We start from the raw sequence: 21125 nt of genomic DNA, 5'->3' as shown, positions 1-21125 counted from the left end.
TTTTTTTAAATGTGGTATATCCACCAAAAATAGAAAAAAGCACACTTCTATGATAGCAATGACTTTTGGTGAGACATCTTGAGGTGTTTACTATATAAATAACAATAACATGAACTAAGGCTGGTACAAATGTGGCTATGGCTCATACTGGATTTCTTTCTACAGGGATGACTTTGAGGGTCTAAAAACAGTTGGGAAATGTGTCTGTCACATTAAGGACATTCAAAAGAGCTTGGTAAAGAATAATGGATGAATCAATATTTTTGCATCCTCACATTTTTTAAGGTTCTCAGACAGGTTTGATGGCCATTAGCCGGCCAAACAAGCCAAACATTTTCCATTCATTCATTTGTTAGACATACCCAGTCCTGTACAGGGTTATTAGGGGTCCACAGCCTATCCCAGCATGCATTTTACAACAAAGCAGGTGGATAACAACTTTATTATGCCAGCAGCACAACAAATTGTTAGCACAAGCTAAGTTATGGCCTAACATTGGCTTAAAATAAAAGGAAATAGTGTGTGATTGTTATTCCATTAATCTTCCCTCCACATTGTTCTGGCTAACACTAGAATCTAGTTAGATTTTAGGTGTTATTACAAGCAGAGAGAGAGAGAGTGTGTGTGTGTGTGTGTCTGTCTGTCTGTGAGCCACTTGGTGTTTACAACCAGTACAACTTGTCAGCTCAGGTGTGTAAACTCTTTTGTATTAATAAATGCCAATGTTCTCCTCCCTGCAAGTGTTATGTTGGAAATGTGGCTGGTGTAGATTACGATTTTAGCATTTTTAATGGAAAATGTGAAGGAATCCTAAAATGTAGAAATAGTTATTTCCTGGTTTTGTTTGAAGTATGTTGTCTTCCTGCAAACCTAAGACAACAATTGAGTAATCCCATGAGATGAAATATTGCCTTAATGTTTTAGTTCAGCATTGTCAGTTTCTTCTCTCAGTAACAGGGTCTTTTCTCACAATAAGCTTGCTAAACTTCCTCACATTTTTACAATCCTATTATGTCCTCTATTACGCTCAAATGAAAACCCATTTTTATTTTGATGATTATTGTTTTGGTCCCATAATGACTTGTTTCAAATCTGTTGTTGGTTGCTTACACCTGACATGATTCAGAACTTCCTGTGTCATTTCCTGTTTCCGTACAAAACTGGTTGTGATTGGTTGCTGCTGTCTGGTAATTGTTGCTGTCTGTAGCTGAGACGCTGCCACATACTCAAGCTTGAGAGAATGCAGCTGAAGTCAAACCCGTAGCTTTGTTTGTCTTTGCCTCAGGCCCTCATTAATACAGCGTTGTCAAGGAAAGTGTTATCTAATGTACATTACAACAGTAGGTCACAATGGATATTTGTTGTTGTTCCTTTGTGCACTGTTCTCCCCATTTGATTTTGTTCAGTTACAATAACCACAATAATAAATGGGCTTCAGAGCTGAGTGCATCCAGATTGTTGCTGCTGACATATCCATCTTATGGAGGAGCACATGTTCTGTAAAGAGATGAATTCTGTCAAATACAAACGTATATTCATTATATAAAATAAAAGGTCAAGATTTTCTGGGTTAGCTTGTTTGTAAATCTATTTGCTAGATTATCTCAAGTTGTCAAACCAACACTTTATGTTGTCATGTTAACCGCTACTACTAATATATCGGCGGGCCCATATTATCGGCCGATATTAGGCATTTCCCAAACTACCAGTATTGGCATTTATAATGGCCCTTTTTTTTTTTTTTTTTTTTTAATAAATATTCATTCGTCAGTGTCATTTATAATAACAAATAAATGATGATGAATATTTTAAAAAAACGTACGGTGTTTTGTATTTTCATACATTTTATTTATCAGAACTTTAATATATTTTGATGTTCCTCTTTTCTGTTGTGACAATAAAACAAATCATTATTTTACTGAGAACTCATAAATAACTACAAATAAGTGTTAGGGAAATCTGTTTTGTTACACGGTCCCGGTATATCGTAATATCAGATTTTGAAATAACCAAATAGTTGTATCGGCCTTAAAAATCCTTGGTCCGGCTCTACTCAAAGTACATGTTGTCATATGGTGAAAGCAGTTCCCACTGGGCCCCTGTGTTGCAGCAGATCAAAACAAATCCCTGTATAATAACAGTATATGTTATGTGGGAAACACTGCTGAACTGTGTGTGTGAAGGAGTTCCCATACATACTTGTTCCTTCATTTTGTGGAAGTATGTCCTTTTATGACCACAAAAGGCCCAAGTAACATGCAGTCACACTTAAAATATTTAAATGATAGTATCTTGAATAACTCCAAACACAGCATGGCTGAAAACAATAGAACAAAATCCATATAATGACAAGGCAAGAACAATGTGGTAGCAAGAGAGAGGCTGGCATTTGTGTGTGAGGATGTTAATGTGCATCTCTCTCTTCCCCGTTTCTCTCGCTCCATGTCCCTCCCCCCTCCCCAGGAGGTTATGAGGAACACAGCAGCAGAGCAGCCGGTATGAACGGTAACGGCCCCAGTAAACTTGTGGACCCTTTGGAGGACCCGCTGCCCGGGGTGGGCACCTACGAAGACTTCAACACCATTGACTGGGTCAGAGAGAAGAGCAAGGACCGCGACAGACACAGAGAGGTAGGAAGAATAGCGCTGTGTGTATTTTAAGGATGGGAAAGTGTGTAAAAACCATAACTAGATTATTGTTATTCGGTACTGTTTACTTCACTGTCATACCTGTAACACGAATGCTCTCTAGGTATCCGTTTAAGACAAGACAACCACCATGTCTAACATCCTTCTGTTCACGCCCTCCTTAGAGTTTATATTTATAGCTCCACAGATTCACACATAGAAACTGTAGAATTGAGGTTATGCAGTTTGCTCTTGATAGTACCTGGTTTTTCTATGTTAATAGAACATGGTGTGTTAATAACCAAAGAACAGTCAAATGTTGAAGAAACTGTACAAACTAAAAGGACATTACTTGACTACATGACTTGTGTTCTAGCACTGCAGCAGTAACATTAATGTAAAGTATCACTGACATCGTATGTAATGTAATATACTCTAAGATATGAAACCCAATAATATAATGATGATGGTAATCACTCTCTATTATTGATCTTCTCATCTCTGTGTGCATCCAGATCAGCAATAAGAGCAAACAGTCGACTGTGGCTCTGCTGCACAGCATCAGTGATGCCTTCTCTGGATGGCTGCTCATGCTTCTAGTGGGACTCATGTCAGGTAGTGTCCTTACATTTCCTCAAGCTGTTGTCTGGACTCATTCTGTTTAATGCATGTGATATGTAAATGTTCAACCGTATATAATGCTTTGACCTGCTTTTTAAAAAACAAAAAAACAAAAACAAATTCAGTCTCACTTTTTACAACATGGGACCTTGAATGCTCTTTTTCTCACATTTGTATTTGGGTGGCAAGTTGAAACAAAGCCAAAGGAAGTAAACCTGAACCATCTGCACTCCTAGATATATCTTTCCTGAAATTTACCGCACATTGAGTTGAATTGACAGTACAGCATTTGGTTATCAGCTAAGATAGTAATCTTTCTGAACACAAAATGCCAATACCGTTCCTCTTGTTTTTGTGCTGCCTGTGCTTTAGCTGGAATTTAATTCCCATGTGGTGTCAGGCAGCAGGTGCAAAGTGACAAAATAGCACTGAAAATAGGCAGCAGGGTGACATAATTCTAAAGAAAAAGAATATTTATTATGTTGACCAGCAAAAAAATTTAGTTTTGACCCAGAACACAAGGATAAATGTGACAAATGATGAAGGATGTTTGGCGGTCCACGTTAACGTAGGCAGAACTATAAAGTTAGCTTCTGTGTTTTTGGATGTAGTGGAAGCATGCTCAGCACAAATGTTTCTCCTTGTCCCGAACGCATCCTTCTCTCTCTCCCAGGTGCTTTAGCCGGCGGCATCGACATCGCAGCCCACTGGCTGACTGACATGAAGGAAGGGGTTTGTCTCATCGGCTTCTGGTTCAACCACGAGCACTGCTGTTGGACGTCCAACGAGACAACGTTTCAGGAGAGGGACCAGTGTCCACAGTGGCAGAGCTGGGCTGAGCTCATAACGGGGACATCGGAGGTAAGGGGACAACCAATTAAATCCAGAGTAAAAATTGTCTTCTACACGCTTAGATCCAGGAAATATACATATTGTAGCCAAGCTTTCTCAAGCATATGTTTGCAGAAGGAAAATTGGACTAATAAATGCAAATGTCTTAAATTAAGTATGAAAATGGAATTAATTCCATGTCATGATCCAGCGGCTGCCTGTTTTATTATATCTCATTATTTTCTTGCTTGAAGAGAGGTTTTTGCTTAGACATTAGAGCACTCTTGACAATTTCATGTACATGTTCATGTTGGTGTCTCTCTAGTGGTAATGGGGCTCTAGTTCCACCTCCTGGTTGTAGGCTATCATGACACAATATAATACCACAGCTAAGCCAGGATGCCTAATGAATGAAATACAGCTTTTATCTTTCTTTTTGTTATGACAAGTGGTTTAAGAAATCATTTGGTAGACACATTTTTACATATATCTGTATCAGTGTCTCTGTGCCCCACCCGGCAGTGGCAGACTGTCGCCTGCCCAAGAGCCAGGGTCTGTCTGAGATTTCTGCCTGTAAAAAGGAAGTATTTCCTCGCCACTGTCGCATCAAATGCTTGCTCTTCTGAGGGGGAAGTTGTTAGGTTTGTAAATTATAGAGTGTGGTCTATACTTGCTCCATCTGTGTCCTGAGATAACTCCTGTTGTAATTTGAAACTACAAATTAAATTGAATTGAATAAATTGAATTTATTTTCTTTGTGTGTCCCTGCAGGGTCCATTAGCCTACATAATGAACTACCTGATGTACATCTTCTGGGCTTTACTTTTTGCTTTCCTGGCGGTCGTGCTGGTCAGGGCCTTCGCTCCATATGCATGTGGCTCAGGAATACCAGAGGTAAAACTGCACTCAGAATGATAATGTATTTAAAAAGCAGGATCTATTTGTGGAGTGCCTCATTTGACATATGAATCAGACTCATTTAATTCTTCATTTTTTGCTTTATTTATGCATGTTTGTTCAGGGACAGGATTTTAATGGGATGAAAATAAAGCTGCAAGAATAAACAGTTTGAGATGTGATAGCTCAGTTGTGTGCGATTTATTTTTCTTTTAATAAACATTTGTAGATGAGTGCTACTACTTGTCTGTTCCTCCCTTTCTCTTTTTCCTTACAGCATCTATTCACTTTGATTTGTTTACGCCCAAACTGAAGCGATATGAAAGGGCAAATGACTTTCAGTGGACACTAAACCTAAAAGCCAGACTGCTCTCCCTCCATCCTCTTTGCCCTCCACCAGTGTTTACTTTCTTTTTGTCTCACTTCTTTCACGCTTTATTTTGAAGGAAGTGAAAAGCTGAAGATTTGCTTACTCGCACTGGAAATACAAGTGGAAAACCCAACTGAGCACAAACATATCCAAACTGATTAACCCATTTCATATATACAGAACAAGACACACAAACACAACTCGCTCCTGCATATATAAACTCGAAACCTCTCTGCCACTCCTGCCTTTAAACAAAGACCAGCCTTAATTTCGTGGATTCCTTTGAATCGTCTCTGATAGGTCAGCCAGCGGTCAACAGGCCCACACACACCAGATTAACTGCTCATCTGAAAGAAAAATATCCACAACGCAAACTCGGCTTTCTCTCATTCCCTTTCCATCACTGTTAACTTACTCTTGGATATACGCTCACACTCGCATATGTAAACGGATCCGTCCCTAACATAAACACACATACTCACAGACGTATCCTGATTGTGTCTACACACATGAACTAATCCATGCAAACACACTCTTTTTCTTTCCGTCTCTCTCAGATTAAAACCATCCTGAGTGGGTTCATCATCCGTGGCTACTTGGGGAAGTGGACCCTGATCATCAAGACCATCACCCTGGTTTTAGCCGTCTCGTCTGGGCTCAGCTTAGGGAAGGAGGGCCCTTTGGTACATGTGGCCTGCTGCTGCGCTAACATATTGTGTCACCTGTTCACCAAGTACCGGAAGAATGAGGCCAAGCGGCGAGAGGTAGGCTCTGAGGCAGTTTGTGTGAGGTGAATAATGAGGGATTGTATTGCTAGTTTAGGATTCAGTGTCCTAGTTTTGGTGAATTCAGCAGGAAAAAATGTTTTGGTAGTCTCCCTTTAAGGTCCCATGACATGGTGCTCTTTGGATGCTTTTATTTAGAAATTAGTGGTCCACTAATACAATATCAAAGTCTCTTTCCCAAAATTCAGCCTTGGTGCAGAATTACAGCCACTAGAGCCGGGAGGGGGCAAGGTGGACGCTGGGGGTGTGACCTTGACCAAGTGCCACTTTGCTTGTTTGAAAGCCATGATGTCTCTCTCTCATGAGTGGGCCAAATTCTCTGGGCAGGCAAAGCAGAGAAAGGGGAGGTTACCTTGCCCCTTATGACCTCATAAGGTGCAAAATTCCAGATCCGCTCATCTGAGCCTTCATTTTCTCAAAGACAGAGCAGGATACCCAGGGCTCAGTTTACATCTATCGTCATTTCTAGCCACTGGGGGACCATAGGCAGGCTGGGGACCACATTTTAACGTTAAAAAAACTCATATACAATGACATTTTCATGCAGAGGAACCTTTAAAGGAAAGTGTTTGGAAATGCTCTTTAAGGTTACAAATTCTGCAGCTGTTAATTTGTTAATTTGTTTGTCAAACAACAGAGTTAATAAATGACAGCTGTTTCTTGTCTTTGAATGTACTACCCTCAACTAGAAAAACAGTAGCTGAAGAGAGAAATCTCTTATTTTAATAAAAGTTTTTTACTTCCTATCACAAGAATAGCCTAAAATCGCTACTTTTGTGCACTGTGTTTGTATTTGGCCTTTGTCACAGAACCACTGGGAACTACTGGTTTTGATCAGCCTATTGTGACTCGGCTGTTATCCAATAAATGGCCTGCACCAGATAACATCTGGTCCTTCAACAAAAAGGAGAAGGCAGAGTTCCTTTGATTGTTGGTGGATATTTTTTGTTTAACGGCTCAGTTGTACTGCAATACAGATTGGTTTTGTTTTCATGCTTGTAGGTGTTGTCGGCAGCAGCTGCCGTAGGTGTGTCGGTGGCCTTCGGGGCTCCCATTGGAGGAGTCCTCTTCAGCCTGGAGGAGGTGAGTACAGTTTTTTTTTTTTGTTGATTTCTTTGCCGCTGATTAACCCAACATCATTATCATCATCATCCCAATCAGTTTGTCTGGTAATCACCCTCAGACAACATCAGGGGACAATATGATACAACATGAGACTTAACGTCTTATATCACATACTCTTGAGGCAAAATGATTTCATTACAGTGAATAATGCAAAGCAGGATCAAAGAGTCTGATTGTCTTGTTTCTTGTTTTCTGCATCAGAACACTGCCAGTTACTTTATAACAAAGCTAATCCACTTGATGGATTTTATTTTATTTTTTGTGAAAAAATGTCCCTGGAACATTAATTGTACATAGGTGACAATTAGGTGATGAGATGATTTTTATAGCATGACATTTTCTTGGAGTAAGAAGCATTCTGTGTATACATTTAAAACGTATTAATTGGTGATCAGGGTTTTTGGAGGTATCCTGTAGATTCTCCCATACTGTGTCCCAGCAAATATCTCTCTTTTATAGAATATATATCCCTACACCATACACTTTCCTACTGATAAAGATATCTTAGGGTCAGAGATAGAATGATACAGTTTTGAAACCATCTCTTGTGTTTGTCCTTGTACAGCTATTGATTTATGCAGTGTGTTGAACACGTGACTCTATGCTGAAAACTGCACAGCACTGGCACCGTACTGGGGCACAATAAATCATGACCAGGTGTTTGCATTGATAGTTTGGCGAATGTGTCTCAGCAGCTTTAATCCATCTTCAGCAAAAGGGCAGAGGACACTTTCACCTATTGAGTGCTGCTTCTCAAAACTCAAGGATAATGTTATAATGTATCTCTTCTGTTGGTTCAAAGTTCTCTTTTCACTGTCTCGGTTTCCCCCCCCCTCAGGTGAGTTATTACTTCCCTCTGAAGACCCTTTGGCGTTCGTTCTTCGCCGCCCTGGTAGCGGCCTTCACTCTGCGCTCCATAAATCCGTTCGGAAACAGCCGCCTTGTGCTGTTCTACGTGGAGTTTCATGCCCCTTGGCACATGGTGGAGCTGGCCCCCTTCATCCTGCTGGGAATTTTTGGAGGCCTCTGGGGGGCGCTGTTCATCAGGGCCAACATCGCCTGGTGTAGGAGACGTAAGTGGTGAAGTTAAGGATGCGTGTGCCCTAAACAGATGCACACATAGTCCTATTTATTTAAATGAAAGCCTTTCCGGGACGACCTATGGCTCACCTGGTAGAGCATGTGCCCCCTGTAGGCTCAGTCCTTGCCAGTTGTCTGACCCAAGGGGCCATTTGTTGCATGTCACCCCCCCCCCTCCTCTCTAGCCCTATTTCTTGTCTCTCTTCTTAGGGAAAAACCCTAAAACCATTTTCTTTTATTTCTAACCTCAGCACGCCTATTAATCTGTTTCTTCTGTCTCTAACAGGTAAAACTACTCGTTTGGGTCACTACCCTGTCATTGAGGTGCTAGTGGTCACAGCTTTGACCGCCGTGGTCGCCTATCCAAACAGCTACACCAGGATGAGTGGAGCTGAGCTTATTTCTGAGCTGTTCAACGACTGCTCACTGCTTGATTCCTCTCAGCTCTGCGGCTACAAACAGGTGTGTGTGTGTGTGTGTGTGTGTGTGTGTGTGTGTGGTGTGTGTGTGTGTGTGTGTGTGTGTGTGTGTGTGTGTGTGTGTGTGTGTGTGTGTGTGTGTGTGTGTGTGTGTGTGTGTGTGTGTGTGTGTGTGTGTGTGTGTGTGTGTGTGTGTGTGTGTGTGTGTGTGTGTGTGTGTGTGTGTGTGTGTGTGGTGTGGTGTGTGTGTGTGTGTGTGTGTGTGTGTGTGTGTGTGTGTGTGTGTGTGTGTGTGTGTGTGTGTGTGTGTGTGTGTGGGGGGAGATAGTAAGTCCTTTCAAAGTGGTGATGGTGTGATATTATAGATAATAACTTCACTTATTTACTTTTTTAAGTGACTTAACATGTATTTTGTGCCTTTTGATGTTTCTCTGTCCTACTCCATTTGATTTCTTCAATATCTTCTCTCTCTCTGTTTAACTTTCTCTGCTACTGTTCTTCCCACACTTCCAGCCAACCAACACATCAGAAACTGGTGCAGGTAACAGCCTCGCTGACCGGCCGGCAGGAGAAGGCCTGTACACCGCGCTGTGGCAGTTGGCCCTGGCCTTAATCTTCAAGATAATGGTCACTGTGATTACCTTCGGCATGAAGGTTGGTCCGGACACACAGACGTGACACAAACATTGAAATCCACTCTTGCACAGTGACTGTTGTGCATACCTGTTATGAACACTGTTCTTTGAATAGAGTCACATGTTAAAGTGTCACCACTCACCTTTTGAACTAGTTATTGATAAGCCATCTCTTACTTTTCTTTTGTAAATGCACCCTTATCTGTGAACTCTGCGTAACATAGCATGTGAAAATGCAAGATGTTGTTAATACATCTGGAACCAGATTTTAGCAACATGACTCACAACTGGAGGATCAAGTAGTTGGTAGTGAAAAACATGGTTTACATGTTAATTAACAAAGATTGCTTGTATTACAGAAGCTTTCAATTAAGACATTGTGTTTCTGTTTGGCTGGTGGTGCATATGGACGTTGTTTTAGCATCATTATTAGAGAGAATTCTTTCTGTTCAATCGCCGCTCAGCATGTGTTGAGGATGTCTTTGTAATGTTATCTTGTTTTCTCTCTCTTCGTTCACCCAGGTTCCCTCTGGTCTCTTCATCCCCAGTATGGCAGTTGGAGCCATCGCTGGCAGACTGCTGGGTGTTGGCATGGAGCAGCTGGCCTACTATCACCACGACTGGTTTCTCTTTAAAGGGTGGTGCTCGCCAGGAGCAGACTGCATCACTCCGGGCCTCTACGCCATGGTCGGAGCCGCTGCATGTTTAGGTGAGACGTGTGTGACAGTGAGCACTTGGGTTGTGGCTTGATTTGTTTGAAAGAGGGTTCTGTACCATTTAATAAAAAAAAGTAAAAATGGTCATGAGTGTGGGTAAAATGCACCGTTACATCAACAGACAGAGTTGTGGGATACCTAAGCCTACACATCTTCTGTAGCAGGCACATCTCTTCCAACTGCACCTTGGATGATGGTGGGAAGAAAAAAAAAAAAAAAAAAAAAATATATATATGTATATGTGTGTGTGTATTTCTCTTTGTAGTTTGGCTTATTTAAAGCTAGTGTACTTGCACTGGTCATGCTGTCCGGAGTTTGTACCTTTCTAAGGTTGAAAGCACTTAATTGGAAGCTCCTTTGGATAAAAGCATCAGCTAATGACATGTAATGTAAAAAAGATCAGATCACACACCTGCACAGTGACAGGGGTAGGGTGAGGAGCTCTGATATCCAGAAGCAGCCTGGAATAGATAAAAGAAAGCAGGCAGTTAGATATGGATGCTCCCCTTCCTATAGTGGTATTCTGAGCAACTGGTAACATGTCAGAGATAAGATGATTTGATGTGGGAATGTCTTGCGACACCCAGAGAGCAGCTGGATGTGGGTGGGGAGAAGGAAGTCAGGAATCTGCTCTGTTCCCCCCCTCCCCCCACCACTGAAATCATACCCAAACAAGTGGTGTACTGCGGTATGGATGGACTGAGGGAGACTTTAGTGTTTTTTGAGTCCCTAAAGTCTTATTAGTTGCAAGTATTTTATAAATATTGGGTTTCGTTTGACTTTTGTCCAATTCAAAAATGTTTTAAAAAGATGTACTTTTTTTTAATAGTGTGTGTATATATATATATATATATATATATATATATATATATATATATATTATATATATATATATATATATATACTACTAACAATAATTTAAACTATTATTCAGTCTATCAGTTTTGAATTCTAATTAAATCAGTCTAGTTTTTGTGAAGGTTTGGCCTCAGCAGACTCTTTTTGAGTGATCAGAAACTAATATACACAATATTATAATTGCTGTGGTTCAAATAAGTACGACAACATGCCAATCCAACCATAGTTTTCCGATATTAATTGGTGCTGTTTCATATTATGTGAGTGAGAGTGTTAATGGATAATGAGAATGAACCTTTCTACCTTCTAGTTTCTTTGTCAAAGTCTAAGTGAACAAAGAAAACAGATAGCTGGTGTGCTTCATCGCACACAGGACATTTAGTATAAAAACAGATTGGTACTAAATTCTTACTACAAGGAGAGGGTTTCAGAATAAAAGGCCAGATCTGTCTTTCCAGCAGATCCGGGACAAAGTTTCTTTGTTTTTGAAATATGTACTAATATATTTGTGTGACCAATTTGAGTCATTTCTATACTTAAAGATAGCTCTTGTAAAGTAGCATTTAATGCAAGTGACTAAGAATCACTTCCAGCAATGATCTCCTCTAACTTCAAAGTCAATGGATCTTATTCTTTTTACTGCACTTTAATTTGTCTCTCCAATTCTTATAGTAAGTGCTTTCAGAAAGGCTATCAAAGTGAACTAGCATTTACCCAGAGGCTGTGTGCGTCCTTAACTTCTAAATCACAAATGTGCTGTTTTATAACTCTTGTCCTTAACCCACTGAGACCCATGTAGACCCATTTTTATCCGTATTTTTGGGAGGAACAGGGGATTTTTAGGGGTAGATAGTAGGTCAACAGCGTATGCCACATATACATGGTGAACATCATCTGAAAGCTGCAGCTCAGCCCTATGTGTCAAGTCTTTCTACTTATAAATCTGTAATAAAGATTATGTTTTGGTTAGACGCCTGTTCAATTTCGAAAGTTTTAGTGTATAGTTTATTTATATAGCACATTTTAGCAAGAAGTAAAGTAAAGCAATTCAAATTGCTTTACATACGAAAGGAAATAAAAACAAAGTTAAAATAGAATAAGACAGGTATAAAATGTAAAAGTTACAGTCCAGTGTAAGAAATGAACAATTCGTTTAATAGAAGGCAACATCAATAGAACCGGGAGTTTCAGTAGTTCTGCAGTTTTCTGGGAGTTTGTTCAGTTTGTCAGTCTGGTTTAAAAAAAAAAAGAAGGAAAAAAGAAAAGAATAGTCTCTCAAAAAAAAGGCCTCTATGGGGACTAACATCATTGAACATGAATACAGTTGGGCTCATTGAGGCTCAGCTGTCTAGTCATACCCAATCAACTGAAAAATTCTGCATACTGGCATTCATAAAAAAAATACATCATTTTAGAATTGTCAAAAATAACACATTTATACTGCATGAGAAAAACTGCATGGTTTTTGCAAAAGACTACATGGGATTATATAAAGTGGGCGTGTCTGTAAAGTGTGGACTTGTGGGTACCCATAGAACCCATTTTCATTCAGATATCTGGAGGCGAGAGGTCAAGGAAAGGGACCCCTTTGAATATGCCAGTCTTTTCGTCGCCAACATTAAGCCTAACTTTGGATCGTTATGTAGCTCCCTTCCCAAAATGCTAGCATGACCTAGGCTTTCTAATTTCATATGATGCCAGCCAGCCTGCTACAGCCTCTTAAAGTAATGTCGTCCAGGAGTGCTGATGCCCCCGCGGGTCTCAGAGGCCAGACCGCAGCGTTGGCACCACTGAGGGAAGTCGATCACCATTCATCTAAACACACTGCCCACAGAAAGATGCCACTGACCTGGTTCAAAAAGCAGCAAAGTATCCCTTTTCACCTAGTTGTTTGGAGGAAGGAGGAACCACTGACCTAAACTCCCAACATCTCCATATGAAGGAGGAAAATAAAGAGCTCAAACGTTTAGATAAAGAAATGTCAAAATGCATTAATGTGTCACCACATGTTGTTGCAGCTGTTTCTTCCATCCAGACAGCCGGATTGGCATTTTCTGACTCTAGTATGTACCCTTAGTGTGTTTCAACAGTACTGTATCCCTTCCAGACTCATGCAGCCTTATCATACTATAGATATATTGTTGTTGATGCAAAGTTTAGATGAATCAGACAATAATTCATTCAACAGAACGTATTGTGAGTCACCTGCAGATGCCTTACCGAGAGAGTATTTCTAACATTTTACTTCCTCCAGGTGGAGTGACTCGTATGACGGTGTCACTGGTAGTCATCATGTTTGAGCTGACCGGCGGTCTGGAGTACATCGTTCCTCTCATGGCAGCGACCATGACCAGCAAATGGGTGGCAGATGCTTTCGGAAGAGAGGGAATCTATGAGGTGTGTGTGTGTCTGTGTTTCATTTAGTCATTATATCCACATTGATTATTTATCTAAAATGTCATTGTGTAATGTTTTTGTAAATGCACCAAGAGAGTGTATTTGGCCAAACAAATTGTGATATTTGATTTCCTCCATATCGGCCAGCTCTAGATTTAAGAGGTCAAGTTTGAAGTTTAGTATTTACTCCTCAATGTTGTGCAGGCTCACATCCGGCTGAATGGATACCCGTTCCTGGAGCCTAAAGAAGAGTTTGAGCACAGCAGCCTGACTGTGGACGTGATGAGGCCCAGAAGGTCGGACCCTGCGCTGGCTGTTCTCACACAGGAGGGCATGACGGTAGAGGAGGTGGAGGTAATGGACACATGTGCACCGTATATCATAACACGCTGGAGTGCCAAGGAGAAAAAAATCCACAGTGATATGAAACGCACGTGCTGTATATTAAAGCAAAACGTGTAGATTGAACGTGGTGATACAGATAAGTACATGTGAAAAACCAAAACTGTGCTACCTGCATTTACTGTAAGAAGTGAACAGTGTCCGTTATAAATGCACGTATAGCATTTATATGTGTGGGTAGTATTTAAAACATTATTCCTAACTTCTAAAACTGTCAAAACAAAGAAAGTAAGTTATACAACATCTAATGTATTTGGTCTCTTTCCTCAGGACTCGTGGATTGATAGTATAATGTACCATATTGTATTTAACCTATGTTGTCTTATTTGTCCCTAGGCCTTGGTGGAAAGCACTCACTACAGTGGCTTCCCTGTGGTCGTCTCTCAGGAGTCCCAGAGGCTGGTGGGATTTGTATTCAGAAGAGACTTGCTCATATCAATAGGTCAGAAGTGTGTGTGTGTGTTTTAGAAATAACAAATGTATATAAGGATAAAGTTTTATTGCTAATCCATATAACATTATGTAATCCTGTGTATAAAATGACACCTTAAAGTGGCTATATTTAACTTTCAGTTTGGTTTGTGTTGATTCTAGCGGCCACTTTGGACAAAAGTGGTAGTGTTAGCGTTACGGTGAGGTCATATAGTCACAATGAATGTTTTGCTCAGCCAAAAAGTTACAGATGCAACGTTTCATTTCAAGTGTTGCATGTGGTAACTTGGCCTACTTTGGATGTCTCATACTGCATCATAATACCTGGTTTAGCTCATGTCACTGCATCACGAGTCAGAGCATTAGGAGTTTGTTGAACCAACCAACATAGTTATAACTTAGATTTATATAGTGCCATGTATGAAACCCACGGATGCTTTACATAAGTAACGTAACAAGTGGGACAAGGGAAAAGACAATAGTAGGCCAACACAAACGCGGACTAAAAGAAAACATCTGTGCTAAATGGAAGTGGGAAGTAGTTCAATTTCTGAAACTGACGTACCACCACATCACTCACTGTAACGTTATTTCATGAATGAAACAGATATATTACATTCCTAAGAGCCAATTTGAGGTAAGGGATTTGAATTATTTACAATCCCTTAATTGTCTACATCTGCTGAAGCCCAACAGAGTGTGACTCACGTTATTGCCCGTTGTCTTTCCTTTTCCCGGTTAAGCTTTTAGTTCTTTGTTTAATTTCCTTTTCTGGGATGGTCTTGCCCCGATGTAAGCCATAACTACAGCAGATGGCTTTTAAAATAACATTAAAATGGGCCTATATAACAAATATTACAATTAGGCCTATATAAAGAAATCTCCTGCTATCTTTTTACCTGGGTCCTCTGGCAAACGCTAAGGCCAACTGCACACTGTCTGCGTGGCGTGAGCGTTGCGTGTCTGTTGTGCGGCGGCTGCGTGGCGTTCTACGTCTTTGCACACCAGAAATGTGTCTGACGCGGCGTTGCTGCTACTAGCCTTGTCTGTACACATGTATGTTTCCCATTGATAAAATGTTCTCAAGCAGTAGTATACTTCATGTTAAACATAAATATAAACTGATTTGATTACAGCAAAGACAACATCAGTATTGACGGCAAAATGGGCCACAGAATATCTCGTTCTGTATTGAGGGGTGCAAGATTTGAAAATCAATAATAATCATTATTTTTTTTAAATTACATTTACATCTGCATTTATGTTAAAACCTAGAGACCTTTTAACTATCAAAATGTCATTTATTAAATGTATTTGTATCAAAACGACATATATAAACATCTTTTCGTATTCTATTTTGCCTGGAAAGGCTTCCAACACGCTTGCGTTTTTGCCTGAAAAATAGACATCAGCCCTATATAAATTCAGAAAATAGACATGAATGAAGAATGTCTGCAGACGGCCGCCATCTTGGCTCCTTAAATATCAGACATAAATATTGATTGATAATGAACTTTTTTGTTGTTGTTTTTTTTGCATGTGAAAGAAGATAAACACAGGGCACACACAGCAGACTCCAGAAACAAATATGACTGCAGTCGTAACACATGCGCATGCCGCTCAGGCAGTGTTCAGGATGCCTAACAGGATGCTTTTTCGATGTTACAAAGAAATGTGTGACCGATCAGAGTGTATTACTGTAGCGCAGTCTACCTGCCGCAACACATTCTTTGACTTTGTAGGAAAAGTCTGACTTGGGCAGATGCTTTACTAAAAACTATCTAAAAGTAGCGTTCCATTTACTGTTAGTCTCGATTGCTGGTACAGGTCACTAGAGATCATTGTGTGAAAAAGAAGAGCTTCAGCTTTTATTATTTATTTTTTTTTTTTACTTGAATAATGTTGTGATATGCTTACCTACTTTAAATACTAATACAAGTTAACCACCACTCCTTTCAGACAACGCCCGAAAGCGCCAGGAGGGCGTCGTCAGCGCTTCCCAGGTGGTCTTTACTGAGCACGCTCCGGCTCACGCCGCTGACGCTCCACCGCCCCTCCGCCTCAGAGGCATCATGGACCTGAGCCCCTTCACGGTCACAGACCACACACCTATGGACATCACTGTGGATATTTTCAGGAAGCTGGGGCTACGCCAGTGTCTGGTTACACATAACGGGTGAGAACTAACACACTCAGCGAGCAGGGCTTGATTTATTTTTACACGTCACATTAAAGACAAGACAAGAAAGGTAGAAGGGACTAATAGATTGGTGTAACAGATGGATGAATACGCAAACTGAACACACTCCCACGGCTGTAGACGTTAAAGTGAGACATCTTCAGGAAATTGTGCGTGAGGAGGGATTGAAGGAGTGACATGTGGATGTGTAGGAGGGCCGTGGGTCGTTGTCATGCATTAAAGGAAAAGCAAGGAGGCACAGGACGTAGGGAGGAAGACATAGACGGTTAATGGAGGGAGGGGCAGTGAGAGATAGCACAGAACATTCTTCAGGTGCATTTTCCCAAATCTCTTCACCTTTGCTGACCTCATCACCATGAACTTCACCAAGGAGCCCCCTTTCAGACACACTGTGTGCAACATCTGTTGATGCCAGCTGCAAAGCTTGGATGATTTTTGACATCCTATATATATTTTTAAAATTCATGTAGTTCATAAAAAATTCAATCTTCAGAGTCAAATCTGTTACTTAAAAGTGATCTCTGTGTTGAGGCTGGATTTATGGACTGCTTGGGGAACCTGAGTGGAGAGGGAATGGTCTGCTTCTTTTGTTGTATCTGTTAAAGGAAGAAAATGGAGTTAGAGAGACAGTAAAACAGGGATGAAAGGTGCGTTTATCAGGATGTAAACACTTCTACTGGGGATGCTTTAGGGGCTCATGGGCATACACAGCTGTCTTGTCGAAAGTAATCAGTTAATTGTTCTGTCCATGAAATGTCACAAAATAGTGAAAACGGCAGATATTTTTTTTTTTTTCTTTCCCCAGAGCAAAGGCTTTATGAGATGTCTTATTTTGTCACACCAGCAATCCAACCCCCAAAGTTATTTACTGTACAATGATACAAGACAAACTGAAGCAGGACATCTTAACATTTATGTTGTTGGAACCGGCAAATATTAGTCATTTCTGCTTGAAAAATAATTTAAATGATTGATTGATTGATTGATTGATTGATTGATTATCATCAAACCTGCAAATGAATTTCAACACAGGTTTATGTTCATCTGATGCATAAACAGTACTAGATACACAAATACCTGCACAGCGGGGATACAGAGCTGTGTACTTTGATAGAAACGAAGACTCTGCTGTGTCATTTGAAAACGGAGTTAAAAACATATTTACCAAAACTTTCGTTCTCGCTTTGTTTAAAATTGTCTCCATATACAAAACCAATTCTGACATTTTACACCATTTAGATGGAAATCTGACATGTTGAAACACACAGCTCTCAGGGATTTAGGGGTGGAATAATGTATATTTTCACGAGTGTACAGAAATGGTGTATTTTACAAACACTGTCAAACACAGGCTTATCGTAGCTCGCACACACGCGTAACAATATAGCTTGTGATTTCTCTTTGTCACTTTCTTCTTCTGACACACACTGTATTTATTTAGTTAAAACCCTTGGTTGCTTCAGTTAGTTGTTGAGTCTTGGTCAAGCTACCTTATGTCTTTGAGTCTTAGGGCCCTTTCACACCTACCTCGTTTGGTCAGGACTTTTCCAGAACCAAAAAGCCAATCCTTGGAGTCTCAGTCCAGATCAAAGTAGTAAGGAAGCTCCTTAGAGGAATAGCTCAGTGCGTAGCGAGTGTTTGTGTGGTCCAGAGAGAGAGAGGGGGATGGTGGATGAGCTCAGAGCAGACAGCTGTTGGCGATCGGAACAGCGAGGAAATTAAAAGTAAAGTAGTAGTAAATGTACAGTGTAGGTTTCAGTTTGTCTCTTAATAAATACTGCAGCTCCTCAAGACCCAAGCCAAGTTCCCGTATCCTGCTTCTCAACCACTGGGTAAAGGGCAAAGGGGTCAGCCCACTTGGCATACAAAGTATGGCTAAAGTATGATATCCCAGTTTCCCAGTGCAGCTCTAAAGTGTGCCCATCCTTGAGATGAAGGGCTTAATCAACTATAATTCAAACCAAATCACCAAAACTGCCGTCAACAAAAAACCTCACTAGTTCCCCTCAGTTTGGCTCTACGTGTTTTCTTCTCAGGCATTTAGCTACTGATGTCCACCAGAACATCTCACAACAAATTAGCAATTTTTAAGGTTCACTCACTGCCTGGCTCATGGGCACGGTTGACATCGCACACAGCTGTTGGAAGGCTGTTGACAGGCACAATGATTCTGGATGAATCTTGCACATATTTTTTCTTTAGACGGGCTCCATGCGAGAGGGCAGAATGAACTGAATATGGCTGAGGACGGGGATCTACTCTTCTACATAATATAAGGCAGGATTTGTGTTTTCAGAGCAAGCGTATCACTCATTGTCTGGGAATGAAGATAGTCTGACACACTCATAAATAAAAGACCTTGAGGCGGTGTGAAGTGCAGAGTAAGATCACTGCGGCCGTCTAGTGAGACGGATACTGTTAATTTCAGGATTCTGACTGACAACTATGGTATTTTCCCAGAAAAACTGTAGCTAGTATCTTTTAGTTCATGGTTGCCTCATTGGCAGAAGGCATATCTGGCAGTCTCAGCCTGGGATTGTTTCTTTTCTTTTATCATCATGAATAAATTTAGAATTTACTGTGCAAAACAAGTTTGTTTTAAGAGCTTTGTAATAGGATACCTCATTATGACAGAAATACAACAAACAGGAGGAATTGTGTTTTGGGGTTTTCCGTCCGTACACCTGTCCCATTCTTATGAATGCAATAGGACCCCCACCGGAGGGGAATTTCTTAAAATTTGGCTCAAAGTATCAAAGGCTCCCTTTAAGGCAGTATTCCTTCGACCCACATCTTTTGCCACATTTATTTCCTTAATCTCTCTGTCCACAAATGATTTCTCTCTGCGTGAGGCCATGTTGAACCATAAGCTGCCAAGAGGGATTAGATTTAATTTCATTCAACATAATTCAGCTTTGGCTCCTGTTGCTTAGAGTCCCGAGTGGGAACCTGAACCCATTTTTTAAACGGCTACAGTGTGATCAGGGACTTCACTCTGTTTTTTACGTTTTATTTTGCACGCCTGATCTCCTGCTGCGTGCCACTATCCCTCAGAGACTGTAATAAAACGGAGCCGAGGCACAAGGTTGGGACGGCAGGCTTGTGTGTGTGTGTGTGTGTGTGTGTGTGTGTGCGTGTGTGTGTGTGTCTGTGTCTGCTTTCTATTAACTCTTTTGACGTTCCATGACAAAGCAAACAAGGTATGATATGAAGTAATCTGCTTTTGTCCATGACCTGTTGTGTTTTCTTTTCTCTCTCTGTCACCAGGAGGCTGCTGGGAATCATCACTAAAAAAGACATACTGAAACACATGGCGCAGATCGCCAACAGAGACCCCGACTCCATCCTCTTCAACTGAACCCCTCCGTCCTTCCTCCTTATTCTCCTTCCATCTCGCCTCTGTAGACCAGGGGAGAAGAAGACACCAGCTTGCACACTGAATGAAATGCACCTTCTTCTTTTTTTTTTTTTTTTCTCTTCTACTCTTCTACATTTAAAGTGTCTGTTCAGAGAAAGCCAAGGAAGTCGAGCTCCATTTGCTCAGGCGACTAGAGAACAATGGATCTTTCTTTCTTTTCTTTTTTTGTAAGATGGAGGCGTTTTTGGCTTTCCGAAACAATGACTCATCCTCACTGCTGGCCTCAATTTCATGTCCAACCCAGACGGATGTTGTACACTTGACAAATAAGTCAATAGAATAGTTCACATCTGCTCCTTTTTGGCTTTTTTTCATTCATTCCTTTTTTTTTCTTTCCCTTTTTTTCTTAACGAAAGAAGTGAGAAATGTGGAGAGCAAAAGTGCCATCTTGCTTCTTTGCAACACCTCAGAAAAAAACATTTAAAAGGAGGTGAGAACAGGTAATCCTCTGCCATAAATACTCACAAGAAGAGAGGAGAAATGAAGAGGTTTGGGGAGCTCCGTGCCTGCCCTCCGGCCGCCACAGCGAGCCCAGACAGAGCCCTCAGAGCTGGGCTGATGGATGCTCTAACCCCCCCCCCCCTTCCCTTCTTCTGTGAGGTTTCCTGTAGCCTCGGGGGCAAAGCACACAGGAGTGTGTGAGAAGAGGATCTAATACACACTTACACTCCATAAGGACTCCATGACAGCCTGGGAACTCTCTAGAAATGTCTTTTTGTTGTGATCATATAGACTCTTGTGATTTGTAATACGGCGTTGGACTCCAGCCTGGGAACTATGCGGTGTTGTCTACCATACCGACTCTACGATTGGCATCATGGCGGTTATTATTCGAATACAAAAAAAATTAAATAAAACAAAGACAATGCTGCAAAAACCATGTCAAGCCTTATGGAAGAGGGTGTAGGTGTTTCTGTGCTGCTGTGGAAGGGCTAAACAATACAGAAAGAGAGAACCACGACACATACAATTAATTTATGTGAATGTAAAATTGTTTGTGCCACTAAATTATTATTTCACTTAAATGTGTCTGTGTTTCTTTGAACTTTAAAGGTTGAGCAGGTCAGCTTGTTTTCAGCCTGGTACTCGGCCCAGCTTCTTTGACTCTCCTGACTTGATTGACTTTTTTCACTGCGACCCTCCCATCTAGAAACTGCCCTTGTGCTGCTAGTAAAAACATTCCAAGGATGCTGAAATTAGACTTCTTTTCATTTTTAACACCATAAGCTGGATGTTTGGCAACAAGCACTTGTATGTTCATTTGAAATGTTTTGGTTTTGCATCCCAAAAAACTACTGTTTTGATATGAACT

General features: G+C 40.8%; 1 protein-coding gene across 5 annotated transcripts in view; it reads left to right on the top strand.

Moving 5' to 3' along the window:
- The window catches only part of clcn5b (chloride channel, voltage-sensitive 5b), a 30845-nt gene extending 10011 nt beyond the window's left edge, over positions 1–20834 (top strand). For all 5 annotated transcript variants that reach the window (XM_032499415.1, XM_032499416.1, XM_032499413.1 and 2 more), the window contains 15 exons: positions 2464–2630; positions 3143–3242; positions 3922–4109; positions 4851–4973; positions 5904–6110; positions 7134–7214; positions 8095–8329; positions 8623–8798; positions 9269–9409; positions 9913–10099; positions 13219–13361; positions 13566–13715; positions 14100–14205; positions 16155–16371; positions 19663–20834. In XM_032499415.1, the coding sequence (XP_032355306.1) occupies positions 2464–2630; positions 3143–3242; positions 3922–4109; positions 4851–4973; positions 5904–6110; positions 7134–7214; positions 8095–8329; positions 8623–8798; positions 9269–9409; positions 9913–10099; positions 13219–13361; positions 13566–13715; positions 14100–14205; positions 16155–16371; positions 19663–19753 (2312 nt within the window). In that variant the 3' untranslated portion in view covers positions 19754–20834. The remainder of the gene's footprint in view (positions 1–2463; positions 2631–3142; positions 3243–3921; positions 4110–4850; positions 4974–5903; positions 6111–7133; positions 7215–8094; positions 8330–8622; positions 8799–9268; positions 9410–9912; positions 10100–13218; positions 13362–13565; positions 13716–14099; positions 14206–16154; positions 16372–19662) is intronic.
- Positions 20835–21125: the final 291 nt, after the last annotated feature.

This window comes from Etheostoma spectabile, chromosome 19, assembly GCF_008692095.1.
Source record: "Etheostoma spectabile isolate EspeVRDwgs_2016 chromosome 19, UIUC_Espe_1.0, whole genome shotgun sequence".
Taxonomy (NCBI): domain Eukaryota; kingdom Metazoa; phylum Chordata; class Actinopteri; order Perciformes; family Percidae; genus Etheostoma; species Etheostoma spectabile.
The sequence above is the reverse complement of the archived record's forward strand: the minus strand, read 5'-3'. Positions and strand labels throughout refer to the sequence as shown.